Source organism: Varanus komodoensis, unplaced genomic scaffold, assembly GCF_004798865.1.
Source record: "Varanus komodoensis strain SLA01 unplaced genomic scaffold, ASM479886v1 scaffold6_2, whole genome shotgun sequence".
In the NCBI taxonomy this organism is placed as follows: domain Eukaryota; kingdom Metazoa; phylum Chordata; class Lepidosauria; order Squamata; family Varanidae; genus Varanus; species Varanus komodoensis.
The window spans coordinates 960841-978058 of NW_025336346.1; the positions used below are offsets into that span (position 1 = coordinate 960841).

The 17218-nt window shown below is 42.5% G+C and overlaps 1 protein-coding gene across 1 annotated transcript; it reads right to left on the reverse strand.

The window, feature by feature from the left end:
• Positions 1-3445: 3445 nt before the first annotated feature.
• Positions 3446-6918, reverse strand: GPX1 (glutathione peroxidase 1). Its single transcript, XM_044451474.1, has 2 exons — positions 6604-6918; positions 3446-4467 (listed from the first exon to the last, which is right to left on the reverse strand). Exons 1-2 carry the CDS (start codon positions 6832-6834, stop codon positions 4117-4119), a joined length of 582 nt encoding a protein of 193 aa, XP_044307409.1. The 5' UTR covers positions 6835-6918; the 3' UTR covers positions 3446-4116.
• Between the last annotated feature and the right edge of the window lie 10300 nt (positions 6919-17218).

Sequence of the window (17218 nt, forward strand, 5' to 3'; positions counted from 1 at the left end):
ACCCTGTCCACATGTTTATTGACACTCTCAAAGAACTCTAGTAGGTTAGTGAGACAGGACTTACCTTTGCGGAAGCCGTGGTGATTCTTTTTCAGCAGTGTTTGCTTTCTATAACTCCATCGTAATCTTTATTAATACTTCCAACCAGTTTACCCTGAGCAAATGTTAAACTAACCAGATTGTAATTTCCTAGATCACCCTGGATGCCTTTGTAAAAATTGGTGTTATAGTGGCCATTCTCCAGTACAGAGGCTGTTCTTAGGGACATGCTAAATATTCCCATAAGAACGCTAGCAATTTCATACTTGAGTTTTTAAGAACTCTACGATGAATACTGTCTGAGGCCTGGTGATTTATGAACTTCCAGTTTGTTAGTAAGGTTGAGAGCTTCCTCCTCACCACTATCTCTCTACATTTCTCTAAGACTCTGCCTGATAACAAAAGTGCAACTATCTGTCCTGTATCCTCTACAGTAAAGAGAGATGAAAAGAATTCACAAGCAGTCTCCTGCTTCTCCTTTAATACTCCTTTAACTGCATTATCATCCAATGGTCCAACTGCCTCCCTAGCTCATTTCTTCCTTCTGATATATTTCAAGAATTATTCTTAAGCTTGATGTAAGTGATGTGTTCTTATTGTCCTCTTAAACCTCCTTTATGCAAGCCTGTGCTCCCCTTTGCTTCCTCATATGGGCAAGACTTCCATTTTCTGAAGGAAGCCTTTTTTCTAACAGCTTCCTTGACCTTGCTTGCTATCCATAACTGGTAACCTCTTGGACTTCTTGCTTCTTTTTAATTACCTGTGGTATACATTCTAGCTGTGATTCTATTATTGTGCCTTTGAGTAATGTCCAAGCATTTTGCAAGAAGTAAATTTCCTTGTTTCTTTTAATTTCCTTTGTTGCAGTTCCTGCATTTTCTGAGGTCAAATGCAGCTCTTTGGCAATCATTCACATGAATCAATATTGAATCTTACAGCACTTTGGTCAATGTTTCCAATTGTTTCAGGCATATTTACATCTTGTACTAGGGCTGGACAACCCTATCTAGAATTAAATGCAGGATTGCCTCCCCTTGAGTCAGTTCTGTAACCAGCTGTTCTAGGACTTCATGTAATTTAGGACATCAAGAAATTTAACCTCTTTGCCAGAAATGGAATTTGTATTTATGTGATAACTCAAGTCACCTATTTCTGCAACTTTTGTTTTGAAGCTTCTGATTTTGCTCTCCACCTCAAGATCAGCATAAGCATTCTAAGCTGGGGGATGGCATATTCCTAGTACTAAACTGTTTTGAAGCCAGTGCTTCTGTGGAGGAAGGTTTTCAAGTTTGCCGGACTCTATACCCATTTTGATATATAGAGCAAAATCTCTTCCAGTCTGCCTTTCCCTGTCATTCTTCCTTCCCACAAGGTCACACTTGTGATGTCAGAGTGGCAAACAGCACAGCCTATGCAGAAAGAACTGTAGCTGGAGTCCCAGGTTGGAGCTCATAATGCATTTTCAATGTCTGAACTGGGACTCCACCCTATCCTATGGTCATCTAGGGTGTTAAGGATTGCCTTAAGGGCATGATCCAGTGCCCTGTGCCTTAGATGCAGATAAATTTCAGAAAATCTGCACCCTGATGGGAACTAGAGAGTGAGGAGAATGACCTTGCTGTGAAGGGGATGTCAATCCCTTACACATCCCCTTCTTAGATCACTCGCATCGTCAGTTTTGAAAGCTTATCCAAGAAGTCTTTTGTTCTGGAAAGGGCTACAGGAAAATGGGTTTTATGGCAGCTCGGAGCAAAAGAATCCTGTAGTAGCTGCAAGCAGCAAATGGTGGTGGTGAAACGGTGATTGTGACTAGGGTCACTAGAGTAGATGGGTGGGTGGAGGATTGATCATCCCTCAGTGATTCCAACACTGCCAAGATATAGATTCCTCACTGTTAATAATGGCAAGGAAACTGATCTGAGGAGGAGATCCATGGAGGGCCACCACAGCTTAGGCAGCTAACTTTAGCTCAGTCCAGAAATTCAAAGGGAGCTCTCATTCATCCCCAAACCAAAGCACTTTGGTCAACCCCATCCTGAGCCCACCCAAACTCACTGCTCCTTTTGCATTCTCCATGTGAAGACTGTGTGATATAGTGGTTAATACTGGTCTTGAATGTAGATCCGAATTCTGCTCTCCATTTAGCCTTGAAGCTTGCTAGATGAATTTGGCTCAGTCAGTGTCTCTCAGCCTACTCCAGCCCAGCTCCCAGAGGAGTTGTAAAGATAAATGAGAACCTTGAATGCTACCTTGGGTTCCTTCCAAGATGGTAAGGCAGAATATAGATGTAATAGAATTTGAAAAAGTAAAACAATTGCCCTGTGTATTTGATTGTGGGACTCAGTGTGGACAGACAGCCTCATGACTGCAAGATCCTCTCAGGGCTCACTTGGCCTGCTGCTTGTTGCTAGTAGTCCTGTCTTACCACTCGGTGTGGAACCCACATTAAAGCCAAAGCATCTCTTTGGCTTGTGCCACCTTGCTGGGGAAGCTCATGTGTGGGCTAAGAGTTGGATTTTAAACACAGGAATCTGTTGCCCTTGTAGTTAAGGTATGTGGCAAGACCTTTATGATGCTTTAAATAGTTTTGTGGTCGGCTGCATTTTTAGAGCTATTATATTAATATACTACTAGTTTTATGCTGTAGGCTATAATTTTATACGCAGTTTTGTTTTATAAGCTACCATGTGAATTTATTGTACCATAGAATAATATGCATCAGTCAATGCTCTTACCAGTGAGTTCTAAACCAGCTAGCACTAAATAAATGTATTGAGATCGGAAAGCCCCATCTTAAAGATAGAGGCATACAGATTTATATTTCTGCTTTTGTTGCTGTTATCCCTGACTGTCTAGAATAGCATCAGCTACTTTAGATACAAGGTATTGCTTAATTTAAGAATTGGATCACTGCTAGAATAGCTAGCAAATTGGGCCAAATTAGAACAAAGCCTTGGGCCGTGGTCACAAGTGTCAGATTACATAGCTTTTGTTCTCTGTCTTGCCATGGGTTAAGTTAAGCAACTGCTTCCATAAGGGCTCCTGAATGTCCACATCTGAACAGGGCTATTGCACAATCCTGGTTCTCCAGAAACAGTCATATTAGAATGGCCACCAGTTTGAGAATCTTGTAGATTAGGTTTGAAGGCACATTGGTTCTATGTGTATGTATGTAACTGACCTGTTTCCTAGCGCAGTCTACAAATACATGAAATTCTGATCTAAGATCTGGGAACAAACGTAACATACTATTTCGCCAGCTGTGAATGGAAGAATGGAACTGTACTTGCTTTGACTGCCAGTTTTGTGGAGTGTCTGCTTTAAGGTCTATAGAAGTTCCATGATACTCTCTGGGAGCTGGAAGAAATTTTAATTCAAATTGAGTACCCAGCTTAAAAAACACACATTTTTATTTGAAACACTTTATTAATGTCAAGTAGTTTTTGCATCAAAGCTCTGATCAAGCTGTTTTCCCTGCAGTAATTGACTACAACTTCACACAAAATTTTACAAGTACATCAAGTGCCCTTCAAATGTTTAGAAGAAGCACCATCATTAATAAAATTTTGATGGAGAATAGAAATTTACTATCAGAGTAAACAGTTGATGAACCACAGAAAAAGGAAATAGAGGCAAAGGCAGACAGAGCTTCACACAGTATGATTTTTAGCAATGCACATTATATGCCCACATTATATATATCCTTTGAACTGGAATGTCTGCAATATACTCCCATCTTCTGTACAGCATGTAAACATTACTAGGAACTCTAAGGAGCTCCAACCTACTGGCATATATTTATGCAATGTACATGAAGACTGATTACTACCTGCTTTAGGTATAATGTTTTTATAGCAGGTATACACCTGAAAGAGCTACAGCTTAATCAGTATCAGTGACTCCCTATACTCCAGTGAAGCTTTCTTGCTGTAGTACATGAACAACTTTGCTCTGCAATCAGGTTACCCCAGTTTAAATCTGAATGTATATGCAATTTACTAGCTCTTAACCTAGGGCAGAATCTGTGAAAGAAGCCTAGTTCAAAGCAGGTAAGTAGAGAGAAGTTTCAGCAAGATTCTAGGGGGCCTGCTTAAGCAGCATCTCAATATCATCCTGCATCTTGATGGTTTCAAACCGCCTGCTGTAACGCTTGAAAGGCACTCCATCACGACCAATGAGGAACTTTTCAAAGTTCCATGCGATATCAGAACGACACACAGGAGACCAGATGATGAACTGCGGATTGGTCATCAGGGATACAGGGTCATCGTGTGGGTAAGGCAATGCTTCTTTCAGGAACTTGAAGAGAGGGTGTGCATTTGCTCCATTGACCTCACACTTTTCAAACACACTGAAGTTGGGCTCATACCCCTTGCCTGGGCGGACATACTTGAGTGAATTCAGAATCTCCTCATTGGTGGTATTTTCCTGTAAAAAAAAGGGGAGAGAAGGTACATGCTCAAGTAATCATGTTCATCACCACAGCTGCCACCAAAAGGGCACTAACTTCTGCTTTATTGTAGCATCTGTCCTCTGCTTAACAAATCCTTTCTATCAATAGCATCTTTGCTGAAACAGCCAGAATGTTGTCTTGCAGAAATCCTGAACTAGCATATTATTCAGATGCTACTTGTTATAGTTAACTAGTCTGGCTCAGTTATGGGGGAAACAATCTACCAGTTCTGTAATCTGTTCTGTTGCATTAGCCACAACTATCATGACTTGCAATATTCTGTTCCTTATAGAAACTTGTTAGAATTTCTCTTTCCAGTAAGCCAAGCTCCCTGGTGACCTTTGCAACATATTGCTCAAGTGGTAGAAAGCATTTTAGAGGAAGTGGTGCTGACGTATGTGCTGGACTGCACCAGAAGGGCTTCAGTGAGGTACACCAGGAAATCACAAAATAACTGATTTTTTTCCCTATTTTAAACCCTTAGCAGTTAGGGTTCCTCATACACACACCTGTGAAGGGGCTCTGAAGTTACTCTGTTCTGCACTCCAGCTTAGCTATCTGCAGCTCACAGATGCTCAGAGACTGCTTTAAACATTTTGGTATATCCTTTCCCTGCAGTAAATTCTCTCTGTACATTGCCTTTAAAGTGTGGCTGAAAAATGAAGTAGTAAGGAGCCCATATCCATTTTGGCCAAGCAGGTATTTGCACAGGCAGGTGGCAACAAATCAGTTCCATCCAGTAGAGCTCTACAACACTGGTTTGCAAAAACAAAGTCTGGCTATTTGAGATTTTTATTCTCATTTAACCTTCACTTGGCAAGAATCTGACTTCTCAAACCTTTTGGGTTTCAGCCATTATCCAGTGAAAAGCCAGTGAGTCATTTACAGTGCCACCTATTAGAAAGCTTAGTAGACTTCAAAGCATCCTGAAGTTTGTTCTCTCAATCCCTATGTTCCACACCGGATTGCAGTTTTAAAACTAAAATGTTTCAATATCTGATTGGCTGTGCAACTGACCTAAGCAGCCTGTCCCTTTTTTGGTCCTACAAATCGAAAGTGTGCAAAACCAAACCCCAGTGTTTGATTCTACTCTTTATTTCCATATCCATTATGTCATAAAGTAAAAAACTGTTTCAAGTTACTATCCATGCTTACTGGGGATTTTAGGTGCTGTAATCTAACACAGTCAGGGAACACTAGGTTGAAAGGATCAGAGACTTGCCTATTGTAGACCCACTATAACAAAGGAAGAAGGATCTGAGTTTCGCAAGCTCCCTTTCGGGTAAATCAATGTATTTTTTGTATTGTTATATTTAATGGTAATTTATTATGTACTATTGTATTTCAATGTATTTTATCATGTTGTAAGCCGCCCCGAGGTTTCGGCAAGGGGCGGCATAGAAATGTTATAATAATAATAATAATAATAATAATAATAATAATAAAGCTTAGGAGCAAACAAAATGAGGAAGTTGGCAAAGGACTAGCCGCATACATGCAGTGTAACTTGCGGAGTTCCCTCTGCTAGCCGGAAAGAAGGTAGCTCAAGCCGCCTTTTTTCACTGTCCTGAGAAGCTACAAACGTGGAAAATAAGGCAATGGTCTAATAGACTTGCTTAGACCAAGCTCCCCCTCAGTAAGAAAGCCGAAGGGCAATCCAGAAGGTGCACGCTAAGATGCGTGTCCTTCCCCCATGATGGCAGCCCCATGTATCCAAGGGCACGTCCATTCAAGGCTCCGGAACCCTGCCAGAGACAGCGGCGCCAATCGAGATTCCAGTTTCGACAGTCAGGAACAAAGCTACGAGCAAGGCTTAGTTCGCACTCAGTCCTGCCCCACATCTTTTCTAACGATGCTGTTCATATATGTGCCATCGGCGGCATCACAGCTAGGGAAAAAAAGTACCCCGAAATATGTCTGAAGTGCATTCCCCGCGACACAGCCGGGCTCAGCAAGTCTCCCCCACGGAGCCCCGCTCAACAAACCGGTCTCGCTCGAGGTAGGCAGGGCGCCTTTGCGCACGCGTGCAACGCAACCAGCGAGAGGAACGGAATCGCTCGGGGTGGGAGACCTGCCGCCCGCCGCGCTGCCTCGCTCGCGGTTCAGCGTACCTGGTGGCCGAACTGGTTGCACGGGAAAGCGAGCACGGCGAACCCCTCAGGCCCGAAGCGCCGCTGCAGCTCGTGGAACTGCGTGTAGTCCCGCGTAGTCGTGCCTCAGAGCGAAGCCACGTTAGAAACCAGCAGCACCCGTCCCACCAACGAGCCCAGATCTACAGGCTCCGCCGCCCCAAGCGGCCGCACCATTTGCCCCGCCAGCCCGGCCAACGACTTCCCCGCCATTGCAAGAGCAGCCACGCTTTCTCCGCTGCAAGTACGCCGGCAAAGGGCCCTTAGCTCTCCTTTTAAGAACTCAGCAGCTTCGCCCGCCCAGATAGTTGCGCGTACTGAGCAGCTTCGCCCGCCCAGATAGTTGCGCGGCCCCACCCAGCTGGGTTGCCCTTGATTGGAGGCTCAGCCCAGCCCGCCTGCACCGCGAGAATGCCAGGCCTGTGCTATAACAGTTAACTGAGAGGCCTTCCGCGATAGTGCTCACAGGTTCCTCGAATGATCTCTAATTTTGCAACGAGTGTTGCTGGTTGATATTCTCTTCCGTCGGTTTCATTCCTTTAATGGTTGCATCGAAGGTCAAGACACACTTTATTACTTTAAGGAATGCGTTGCTAACCATTGTTCGCCCCTACTTAGAATAGACCCGTTAGGGCCAGTTCATTTAAATGGGGCTGCTCACTACGTAAGATTAACATTGGGCGCAGCCCTTTGAGTTTGGAGGCGAGTGGCTGTTCGGCAGCTGTCCCTGCTGACGAGGCCGGGAGACAGAAGAGTAAGCAGCTACTCTCATGTCGTCCCCCGCCCAGCAGCAGAGGTTGAGGAAAAGTGCGGAGAGCCACTGCCAGTAGCTCTTGATTCGTCTCCCTTGTTCATTCTCTTTGGGAATCACGGAAGAGGAAACTGGGCCTCCAGTGGGCCTTCCTAGAGACGAAGCCCAGAAATCTGCCAGCTTCTTCGCTTGCTCTCTCAGCAGCAGGGCACAGATTGATTGTCAGGAAAGGAACAGCACTTCATCTTCTCACTTGCTCTCTCCCTCGGGGGTGAGGTGCAGGGGCAAGGTTAAGGATTGGGCCCAACTCCATGATACGCGGTGCAAATATGTCAGCAGTAAGATGCGTTCTTTCCACTGCACACCCACGGAGAGAAGGAGCACTGGTGCTGTCTCCTACTCTTAATTTTCTCCCTCTCTGCCTCAGGACGACGACACCAGTGCATGGGTAGGCCGGGAAGCTGCCCAGCCAGGGTCCCCAGTCTCTCACCCTCCCAGTGAGCCTGATGGGGGGGAGGGGGGAAGAGGAATGGGTGTTCACTGCTTACTTTTTTTACTGCCTGTTTTTCTTTGAAAAGAATGAAGAGCTTAAAGCACCTGAAAGTTTATGCTAGAATGAATTGATTCCTTATGACTATATTTTGTATAGGTGCCGAAATATTTTTTTCCTTTTTGCAGCCATGAACCAGCATGGCTATCCCTCTGGGCATGTACTTCTTTAGAGGTTTTGAGCATTATTTCTTGGAATGTTATTGCATCCTATAAAATTGAAGCAGTATTGAAAGATTTCTCTATAATCACAGCTTTGAGTATACAAGCAGCAGTGCTGATGTTTTTAAAATAAAAAACTATACAGTTTCATAGCAACATGTAAATATAGCCATACACTTACTGTATTTATGGTCTGCTGTTTTCCTGCAGATTAACTCAAACTGACATAATCCTCCATCTTTTCAATTTCATTCTCACAGCAACCATTTGAGGTAAGTTTAGACTGATAATCAAGAGTCATCCAGTGAACTTCATGGCCAAGTGAGGACTAGAACCTGGCTCTCCTGAGGCTCAGTCAAATGCTCTAACCACTACACCACACTATATTTTTTCTAGCAGACTATTTTTTCTGTGTGTAAGGAAGATTTAGCACTTTTGGGGGTGAGCAGGTTGCAGTTATTATTCATCACATCTTTTAATTTTTGTATGTCTTGTTTGCCCGTGTTTTGCTTTCTCTTTCTAAATGAAGGCTTTTCCTTCCAATCTGAAGATTGGATTGTGCTATATTGTTACTCTGGGACTGGAAAACAGAAGAAACTACATTCTGGCTGCATGGGCTGCTTCCCAGTAATAATGTGGAGCCAAGAAGGGGGCCAATCTGGCTCATCTCCAACAATGGAGGCCCAGTTGCAGTGAACTTGCTTCCTTCTCCCTGCCAGAAAGAACACTTGGCCCTACTGACAGTTGTCCCCAGTCATCAGACTGCAAAAGGAAGGGAAAGGAACTCTTTAGCACCATTCATCTGCCAAAGGAACAGAAACCACAAATTCCTGTTCAAGGAGGAACACAGTAACAGAAGATGAGCTTAATTCAAAGTGGTTTTAAATGCCTTCTTAGAGTGCATCAGTTCTGGCCTTTAAAAACTGTTTTCCCTCCTCTTTTTCTTTCTAATTCCATTCTATTTTTGCATCTTAACTTTTTTAGTTAGTAAATGGGAAAGCAGGGCCTGGCACCCTTTTTGATTTAATGGAGCCACTTTGGGAGGTATTAATTGTCTCAAAAGCAGGATGAATTGCAGCAAATAAACATTCAGGACTGTATTTATCTCTGTCTATATTCAGGTCACCACTTCTTTTGACGAGTTTCATGAAACATCTGTTGTCTAAATAATATATAAAAAGTTGAGATCAGATTCCATAATGGATAATCTTGTCAATGGATATAGTACATGTTATTTCATTTGGAAGATTAAAGCAGGTCTTTTTCTCTCTGCCACCCCTTTTGTTTAAGTAATATTTCTATGATAATTATGTAAAATGGATAATTTCTTACTGCCTTTGTTGATGGCTTTAACTTAATATATGGTGTGTGCAATTTGCCCATTAGGATTTTTTTCATGATTTTCAACAGAAATCTTCCTTCCTGCAACTTGAATCCATTAACTTAGGTCCTCCAGTCTTGGTTGATAGACATGCCTAATTGTAAAGTCACAACATTTATTGGTAAGTACACTTGACATGTGTTGATAAGGATCTGATTAGTGTGGGATAGCCATCTTTTGGAGCATACAGTAACTAATTCACTCTGTCAGAGGTCTTTTCCATATCTAGTGGCAAGACTGGTCTGATCCCAGTAGGTCTCTTCTTATGTTTTTATAACTGCAAATAAAAGTATAGGTAGCAGCTTCCTCATTTTGACCTGGTCCATACCTTCTTTTAAACCAGTCCCATCCAAACTCTGTAGATGAACCAAGTGGGGAGGTGGAATGCTTGTAGGCTGGGACATGGTGGGTGTTACACACACAGCATTTCATTTGAGAAATAGGCAGGCAGAGAGATGGATGTTTCTAGAAGAAAGGAAAGGAAACTTATCTTGAAAGGAAATAAAAGTTTGCTGTATTCAGTTAAGGGGGAAGCCACTTTGGTGACAAGCTTTGGGAGTTGCTTATTTTTGCATTAACTCCTGCTTCTAGGCTGGAGTGTGTATACCAAGGCTGACAAAGCTCCCTTCTCAGGTGCCTCATTTCTAGAAAGGCTTGGTACGAATCACTGGAATAGAGTAGGGGAAGACTACCTGGGAGGTGGTTTGCTTCAGCCATCTTGATTCTGAACTGTACATAGGTTTGTTTGATGGGTGGCAACTGTTTGAAAAGTGTTTCAATAGAACACCTCCAATAGAAACTATTCATTACCCCACCTGAAAGAGGACTGTAGCTGTCTGACTTCAGCTGTAATATTTGAACAGCTGCAGGGAGATTTTGTCATCACTGCTTAGCAGTGCTTTTTACTGAGTGAAGTATGTGTGTGTTCATTTTTATCCCAGGCTTGTCTTTCGGCAAGGAGGCACACCAGTTTTCTTCTCCCCCATGTTATTTTCACACTAGGTTAGGCTGAGAAAAAAGTGACTATCCAAGTAGACCTGGTGAGCTTCACAGCCAAGTGGGAATTTGAACTTGGATTTTCCCTACTCTGTTCTAGTTCACCGCTCTAATTATGACACCACCTTTAGTTCATCCTTGTCAGTGATGTGCAAGCAAGTAAAAATTATGCCAGCATGTGTGTGATCTTTTCAGAAGTATCACTGGATATGTGGTAGGAAAGGCAGCCAAGGGGCTGGAGCAGGTCCCCTGTGAGAAAAAGTTACAGTGCCTGGGACTGTGTAGCTTGGGGGGTGGGGGGAATAAAGTAAGGGAAGACATGGTCAAGATGTGCAAATAATGCATGGGATGAAGACAGTGGATAGAGAATGGGGTTTTGTTTCTCATAATACTAGAATCCAGAGTCATCCCATGAAGCTGGTTGGTGTGCATTTTACTACAGATGTTGAAAACTGCTTCTTCACATGATGTATATTTAAACTATGGAATCTACTAAGAGCAGATGCAGTGATGGCCACCAATGTGAATGGCTTTGAAAGAGGTTAGACAAATTCCTGGAGGATCAGGCCATCCATGGCTTCTAATCTTGATGACTATATGAGTATCAGAACATCAGTGTGGTGCATAAGTTATAGTGTTGAACTAGAAGTGGGGAGTTCCAGGTTCTGGTCCCCATTCTGCAAGGAAGCTCACTGGGTGAGTCACTCTCTCTTGGCCTGACCTCCCTCCTGAGGCAGTTATGTGACTAAAATGGGAAATGAGGAGAATCATGTATATAGCCTTATGTTCCTTGAAAGGGATCTGGGATATGTCTATAGCAAATAGATATCTGAGGCAATACGCTGGAGAACTTGGGCAGGAAGATGTTGTTGCACTTCTGGTGGGATCTTAGGGGCAGCTGGATGGCTGCTGTGTGACCAAAACAGTGAACTCAGTGGACACATCCTGACTCAGCAGGGCTTTTCTTATGTTAGTCACCCCACAGTGTCCTGTTGTAACTGCACCTGGGAAGGATCTGAGTACAAGATGACACACCTTTGTCTTATGTCCAAAAGAGAGCCATTTAGTTCTTCCTTCAGTGGCTCTTGCCAGTTTGGGGCGTTGTCTTTTGTATCAACGTTTGCTCGTACGCTGAGGTTGCCACCCTTATCCCTGGCAATGTTTCTGTGGTTTTAACAGCAGCACAACAGACAGAACTTCAGAATGTCAAACTTTTCCTTGTTTGCACCTTGAATGTTAGTCATGGAACTATTCAAATGCCTCCCCATGGAGGGTGGGGGTGGCTAGCCAGAATGTCTAATGATGGGAGGCCCATCAGGCAGCAGTAATGAAAGGTTACCCACTCACGCTGTCTGGTTCCTATATTGAACTGGTGACACACAATCCTCCTTCCAGCATGGATTTCTAGGACCCAAAACACCTTTAGCTGCTCCTCATGGTCTCCTTTAATGCTAAGGATGTTTATTTATGTAATTGATTTCTATGCCACTTGATAGCCAAAGCTCTCTGGGCTGTTTATTATTCAGTTGTATGATTTGCACAGGTGAGAAGAAATTGTATTAAAATGTTAGGGAAGCCTGGCTTAAGGCAGGGCAGGAGGAGTTTTATCTTGTGAATTTCACTGCCACAAGATGTGATGGTGGTGTTGCTAGCTTGGTGTGTGTGGGTGTGGGTGTGTGTGTGTGTGAAAGAGATTAGAACAGCCTCTGCCAACCTGGTGCTGGACTACAACTCCTGTGATCTTCAGGAAAAGTCTTCCTAGCTAGGGATGATGGGAATTAGAATCCAGCTGATCTGGAGCACCCTAGGAAAGGGTGAATTAGAGCTCTGTCTGCCACCTTGGATCTGAGAGTCTGAATTATCCCATGGCTCCCTAGACTATGTCCAAATAGACTTGAGCAGCAGAGCAGTTTAAACATTCCCCGATCATAGTAGACACTTCAAAGAGAGGCTGCCTGTCATTCACCCATTCTTCCTTTTCAAAATCAGGCTACCTGGCTGGCTGTGTGCTAAGTGCTTCAAGTAGTAGCACAGTGAAGAGGCTGGGGATGCAGATGAAGATTAAATGGCTGGAAAAGATGGTTTCCATGGATTTTCAAGACTGTGAATAAGTGTGTCATGAACTAATGTTATGGATTATTTGTGTTTATGGTCATGAAGAAGGGCTGTAGCTTAGTGGTACAGGATCAGTCCCTGGCATCTTAGGTAGGGCTGGGAAAGACTCACCCAAAACTTATGGGGCTGCTGCCAATCAGTGCAAACAATATTGAACTAGATGGGCTAATGGTCTGATTAAGCATAGGCAGCTTCAGAATTTCCTCTTGGTTGTAACTCAGTGCAAAATAAGCTTGTCTAACTAGCAATTTTATTGCTGCCAATTTTAATAAGTAACATCTTTTGTTCCATTGATGCTGTTAGCATTTTATGTTGCTTGTTTTCAGAAATTATTTTTAATTGCGCTCATGCTTCTGTGGATTATGCACTTTACAGTTTTATAGCTATGCTGTGTAATATTCTGGGTACATTTAGAGGAACAGTTGGGAATAAATTAATACAAAATAAAATATTGTTACCTCTATAGGAAAGGGTGAAAGTTGACAGGTTTTAAGCTAAAACCATGCAACATAATCCAAACACAGGTTGTCTGACTGCACACCCCCAAATTTTGTTTGTCCTACAAAGTTGAGTTCTTCACATTTTTTGCTACACAGATAGCAAAAATCTATCTGTGACAAAGCTGGTTAGTGTGAGGAAGTTGTTCCTCTGTGTCTTTGGAGCAGAAAGTGTTGTTCTTGTATCAGTCTGGCCCTTGTTGAAATTCTTGCACAAGAGTCAGTAGTCAGCCAATAAAAAGCACTGGCTGATGTGATTGTGCAAAGTATTTCCTGGCATGCTTAGAAAGGGTGGTGATGGAAAAACACTATGTAAATATTTATCCCGCTTTTTAAATGCTGGGTTTATATAAGAAAATTTACAACAAATGGACTACTATTGTGATGAAATTATTATTTCTTGCATTTTAGCTCAAAAGACTCCAAAGGTGGCTTACAAGGATAAAAAATAAGCCTGCTGAATTACAATTTAAAAGTCATGGCACAAAAGGAAAGTGGATTGGGAGGAAAGCATTCTTTTAAACTGAGGCACTAGAATCTTAGTTGAAGCTAGGCATGTTGGAGAATTCTGAAGCAGACTTATAGAATCATAGGATGGTAGAGTTGGATGGAACCAAAAAGGCCATCAGATCTAACCCCCTGCTGTTGCAGGACAACAATTTATATCACCCCACTCAAATGAATTTGAATTGGTAAGAAATCTGACCTCTGGATTGCACAGCAGCTTGGCTTTCCCTGAGTTGTTCAGTTTCAGACTGTTTTTAATGTTCCAATAACAAAAATAGACTTGTGGGTTGAATATTATTTGCAAACTGCCAGTTGACTGCTTCTGCCTAATGCAGTAGTGTAACAGTCAGAAGTATTGGCAAATCATAGAATTTGGAGAACAAAAATGGTGCAGTACTTCCTCTTCAACATTGTAGTCAGTAAACAATATTACTGAAGACTACTACTATCATGCAACTTCCAGCGTGAAAGACTAGCAGAGACTGAAGCAGCTTATTTTACTACGTTTTAACATATTTTATTTTTTGTTTCACAGAAAAGTGCTTGAGTAAGGGCTGACAGGATACACCATGCACAAAACAAATGGGAAATAATTACTGTGCTACATGATGGAACTTCATCATGCCATCTCCCTTAAGCAACCCTCATTGCAGTAATGATGGATGTCAGTGTGTCATCTTACACAACAGATAATCACATTGTGCATGCCTTGGCACTGTTGTTGAGACATATTGCTGAGGTCATGTCTACAAAACACTGGCAAATAGCGTATCGTATTTCATAGAAGTGTGTGCAGAGTATTAATTTAAGCAGTTGCAAACACTGTTGCCAACATCTGAAGAACTACCTCAAGTGTACCCTAGGGTTTAGACATGCAATGGGATTAACAAATTGAACCAAATCAAAATTTCCGGTCATCAGTAGACTTTCATGTAATGCCAAATTGATTTTCAAGCTCCCCTTCATGTCAAGAGTCTTCATGGGACTGTGAAGTAATGCTATTCTTCAAGAAACCAATCCAAGGGCACAATCCAATTGCCTCTGGATAGAATGGGTGAGAGTCATAGGATTATTTGGAGCTCTGCAGCTCCAGGTTCTGTGGATATGGACTTGGAACTCTGAAGACTAATCCTACACCCTGACTCCAGCAGAGTTTGGTTTTGATGTAGTGTGATCATCCATTCTTAAAAGCTGATTAGTCTTTTCCAGTGGAATATTCATGATCATTAGATAGATGGGAATAATGTTACAAATGACACCCCAGCCTAACTGAAATGGTAAAGTTTTTCCCAAGTACATGGTTGCATAAAACAGTTGTGTCATCCAGTTGATTTTTCCCGATTCATTACTTGATCAAGTAGTAATTTCTCTTGATCTGTTACACACAGGATGTCTTCACATCCACTGTCACTCTCCATACTTACAGAGTACACTCTAATGTGGGGCTTTTCCGTTTTTATAGATGCTTGGATTAGACATAGTTGTTAGAGTTATGGCATTTCTTCCTATAAGAAGTAAGCTGTACAATTCTGATTTTGTCTTGTGTTCCCTTAAAAAGTACTTGTAGTGCTGTTATTCACGTAGGTTCTAGATTGGGTTTCTCCCTCTTTTCTGTACTATATGGAGAGGCTTATTTCCAGGGCTCTAACCTTGTCTTCAGATAACTCAGCTAACCTGAAAATGCCCAAACTTTCATCTAAGGTCACGTCTGCTTCCCAGAGCAGTCTGCATTGTTCTTAAATGTCCTGTATGGCATACACTGCCCAGTCCATTGTCAAGGAGTTTTTGCTATCTTCAAAATTGCAGCTATCTCCTAACATCTTTAACAGTGCAGTGTCCACGTAGAGATTAAACTCCTCTTTTCATGTTTGAGCTAGATTCTGAACTTGCTGGTTTCATGTGCTTGGTGGCTTCAGGCCCACCATTTTTACCTTCTCTTACTTTTTCTTCCCCCACCCCTGGTTGTTTTCTTTTACCAGCTCACATGTGGTGTTGTTCTAAGATGAAATCACCTTTATCACCATGGTTCAATTACACTTTACATAAACACATGATACACAACCAGGTGATTTTTTGCAGAGGTGTCTCAGGGTGTGGCTTCTCTCCCCCCACAGGGTGGAAGCAGTTGCCCTGAACTACCTCCTAGTTTCTCTCAGGAAGCACAGCCCTAGTAGTTCCTTTGTACTGTTAGATGCTACCATCATATTGGGAACTACCTGCACTTTTAGGTGAGTTCTACATAGAACACATTACAATAATCCACCATGGATTTTACCAGGATGAAATAAGTTTCCAGGCCATTTCTCACTCTGAGAAGGCATGGGGCTGGCATATCAGCCCTGCTCGTTAGTTGTCTTTCACTTGCAGCACCTCTAAAGCCAAAGTGCACCCTACCTTAGTCTGGCTTGAGGCAATTGTGACTCCACTAGCAAAGGCTACCACCAGCAGCATCTCTTCCAGGACTAAAGAGTAGCAATGAGGACACAAGCAGGCTACTGAACATTTCCTTTGCAGATTAGAACATGGATGTATATAATCTGTTTTATACTTACTGAGCTAATTTTCACCACATTCCCCCAAACTCAAGTGAAAGCCACCCCCCTAGGTGGGGAAAAGAGTTGGTACAACTGGTCAGACAAGTTTGTCAGGCGCTTGTGTATGTTGCAGTTGAGTGTTCTAATCAGATAAACTTGGTCAAGGATAAACTGGGACTCCCTCCCCACCCTCTGCAAGTCGAGCTTTTCTACATGCTATTCTTGCCAAAGCCTTCTATCCCAATGCAATCACTATGGTTGAGACTATTGGACTGAGACTCGGGATTTGGGTTCTAGTTCCCACTTGGCCAAGTTCATTGGCTGACCTTGGGCATGTCATCAACTCTCAGCCTAACCCTACTCACGGGGTTGTTGTGAAGATACAGTGCAGAAAAGTACCTTTTAAGCTACCTTGGGTTCCTTGCAAGAGGAAGAAAGAAGGGCTGTAAATGTAATAAAATAATACACCTGTTCAGCTGAGTTAATCCTCTCATATCTTTGGTGGAATAAAATTTGAACAGTTGAGTGATGGCCTGATAGCACTTTTTCTTCTACTTGGGAGTGCCATCAGCAGGTGCTAACAAGGCTTCAAGGGGGAGAGGGGGGAGTGTAAATAAAGCCTCTTATACAGCAATTGTGATAATAAATCTGTCCAGATCTGTGAAGTAATTGTATGCTCAGACTTTACAATTGATGCAAATGTAAGATTTCAAATCTGTTTCTTTTCTTGTAACAGTTAAAATGTACGTGTTCATAAATCTCATTATCAAATACAGTCTGGCAAGCTATTTTAGTCATCACATCCTCTCCCTAGTTAATTCCTTTAGAGTGGAATCCTGAATTTCAAAGTTTTTGTTTTGAGGACCTGCAAACAGATCATTGGAAGCAATTGCTGTGTTACTTTAGTCTTTTAAAGTACAGTATTGCATTGGAAAGCTATTAAAAAGGGATTCCCTAGAAGATGAAACATCTCACTTGCTTACAAAAGCAAACTGGGGAGACTTTTTGAACATTACCACAATGTCAACTATAGCTTAAACATTTAGCAGTCTGGATTATTCACTGCCGAGTACATTAACGGGATAGCTCAATTGGAAGTGGACTG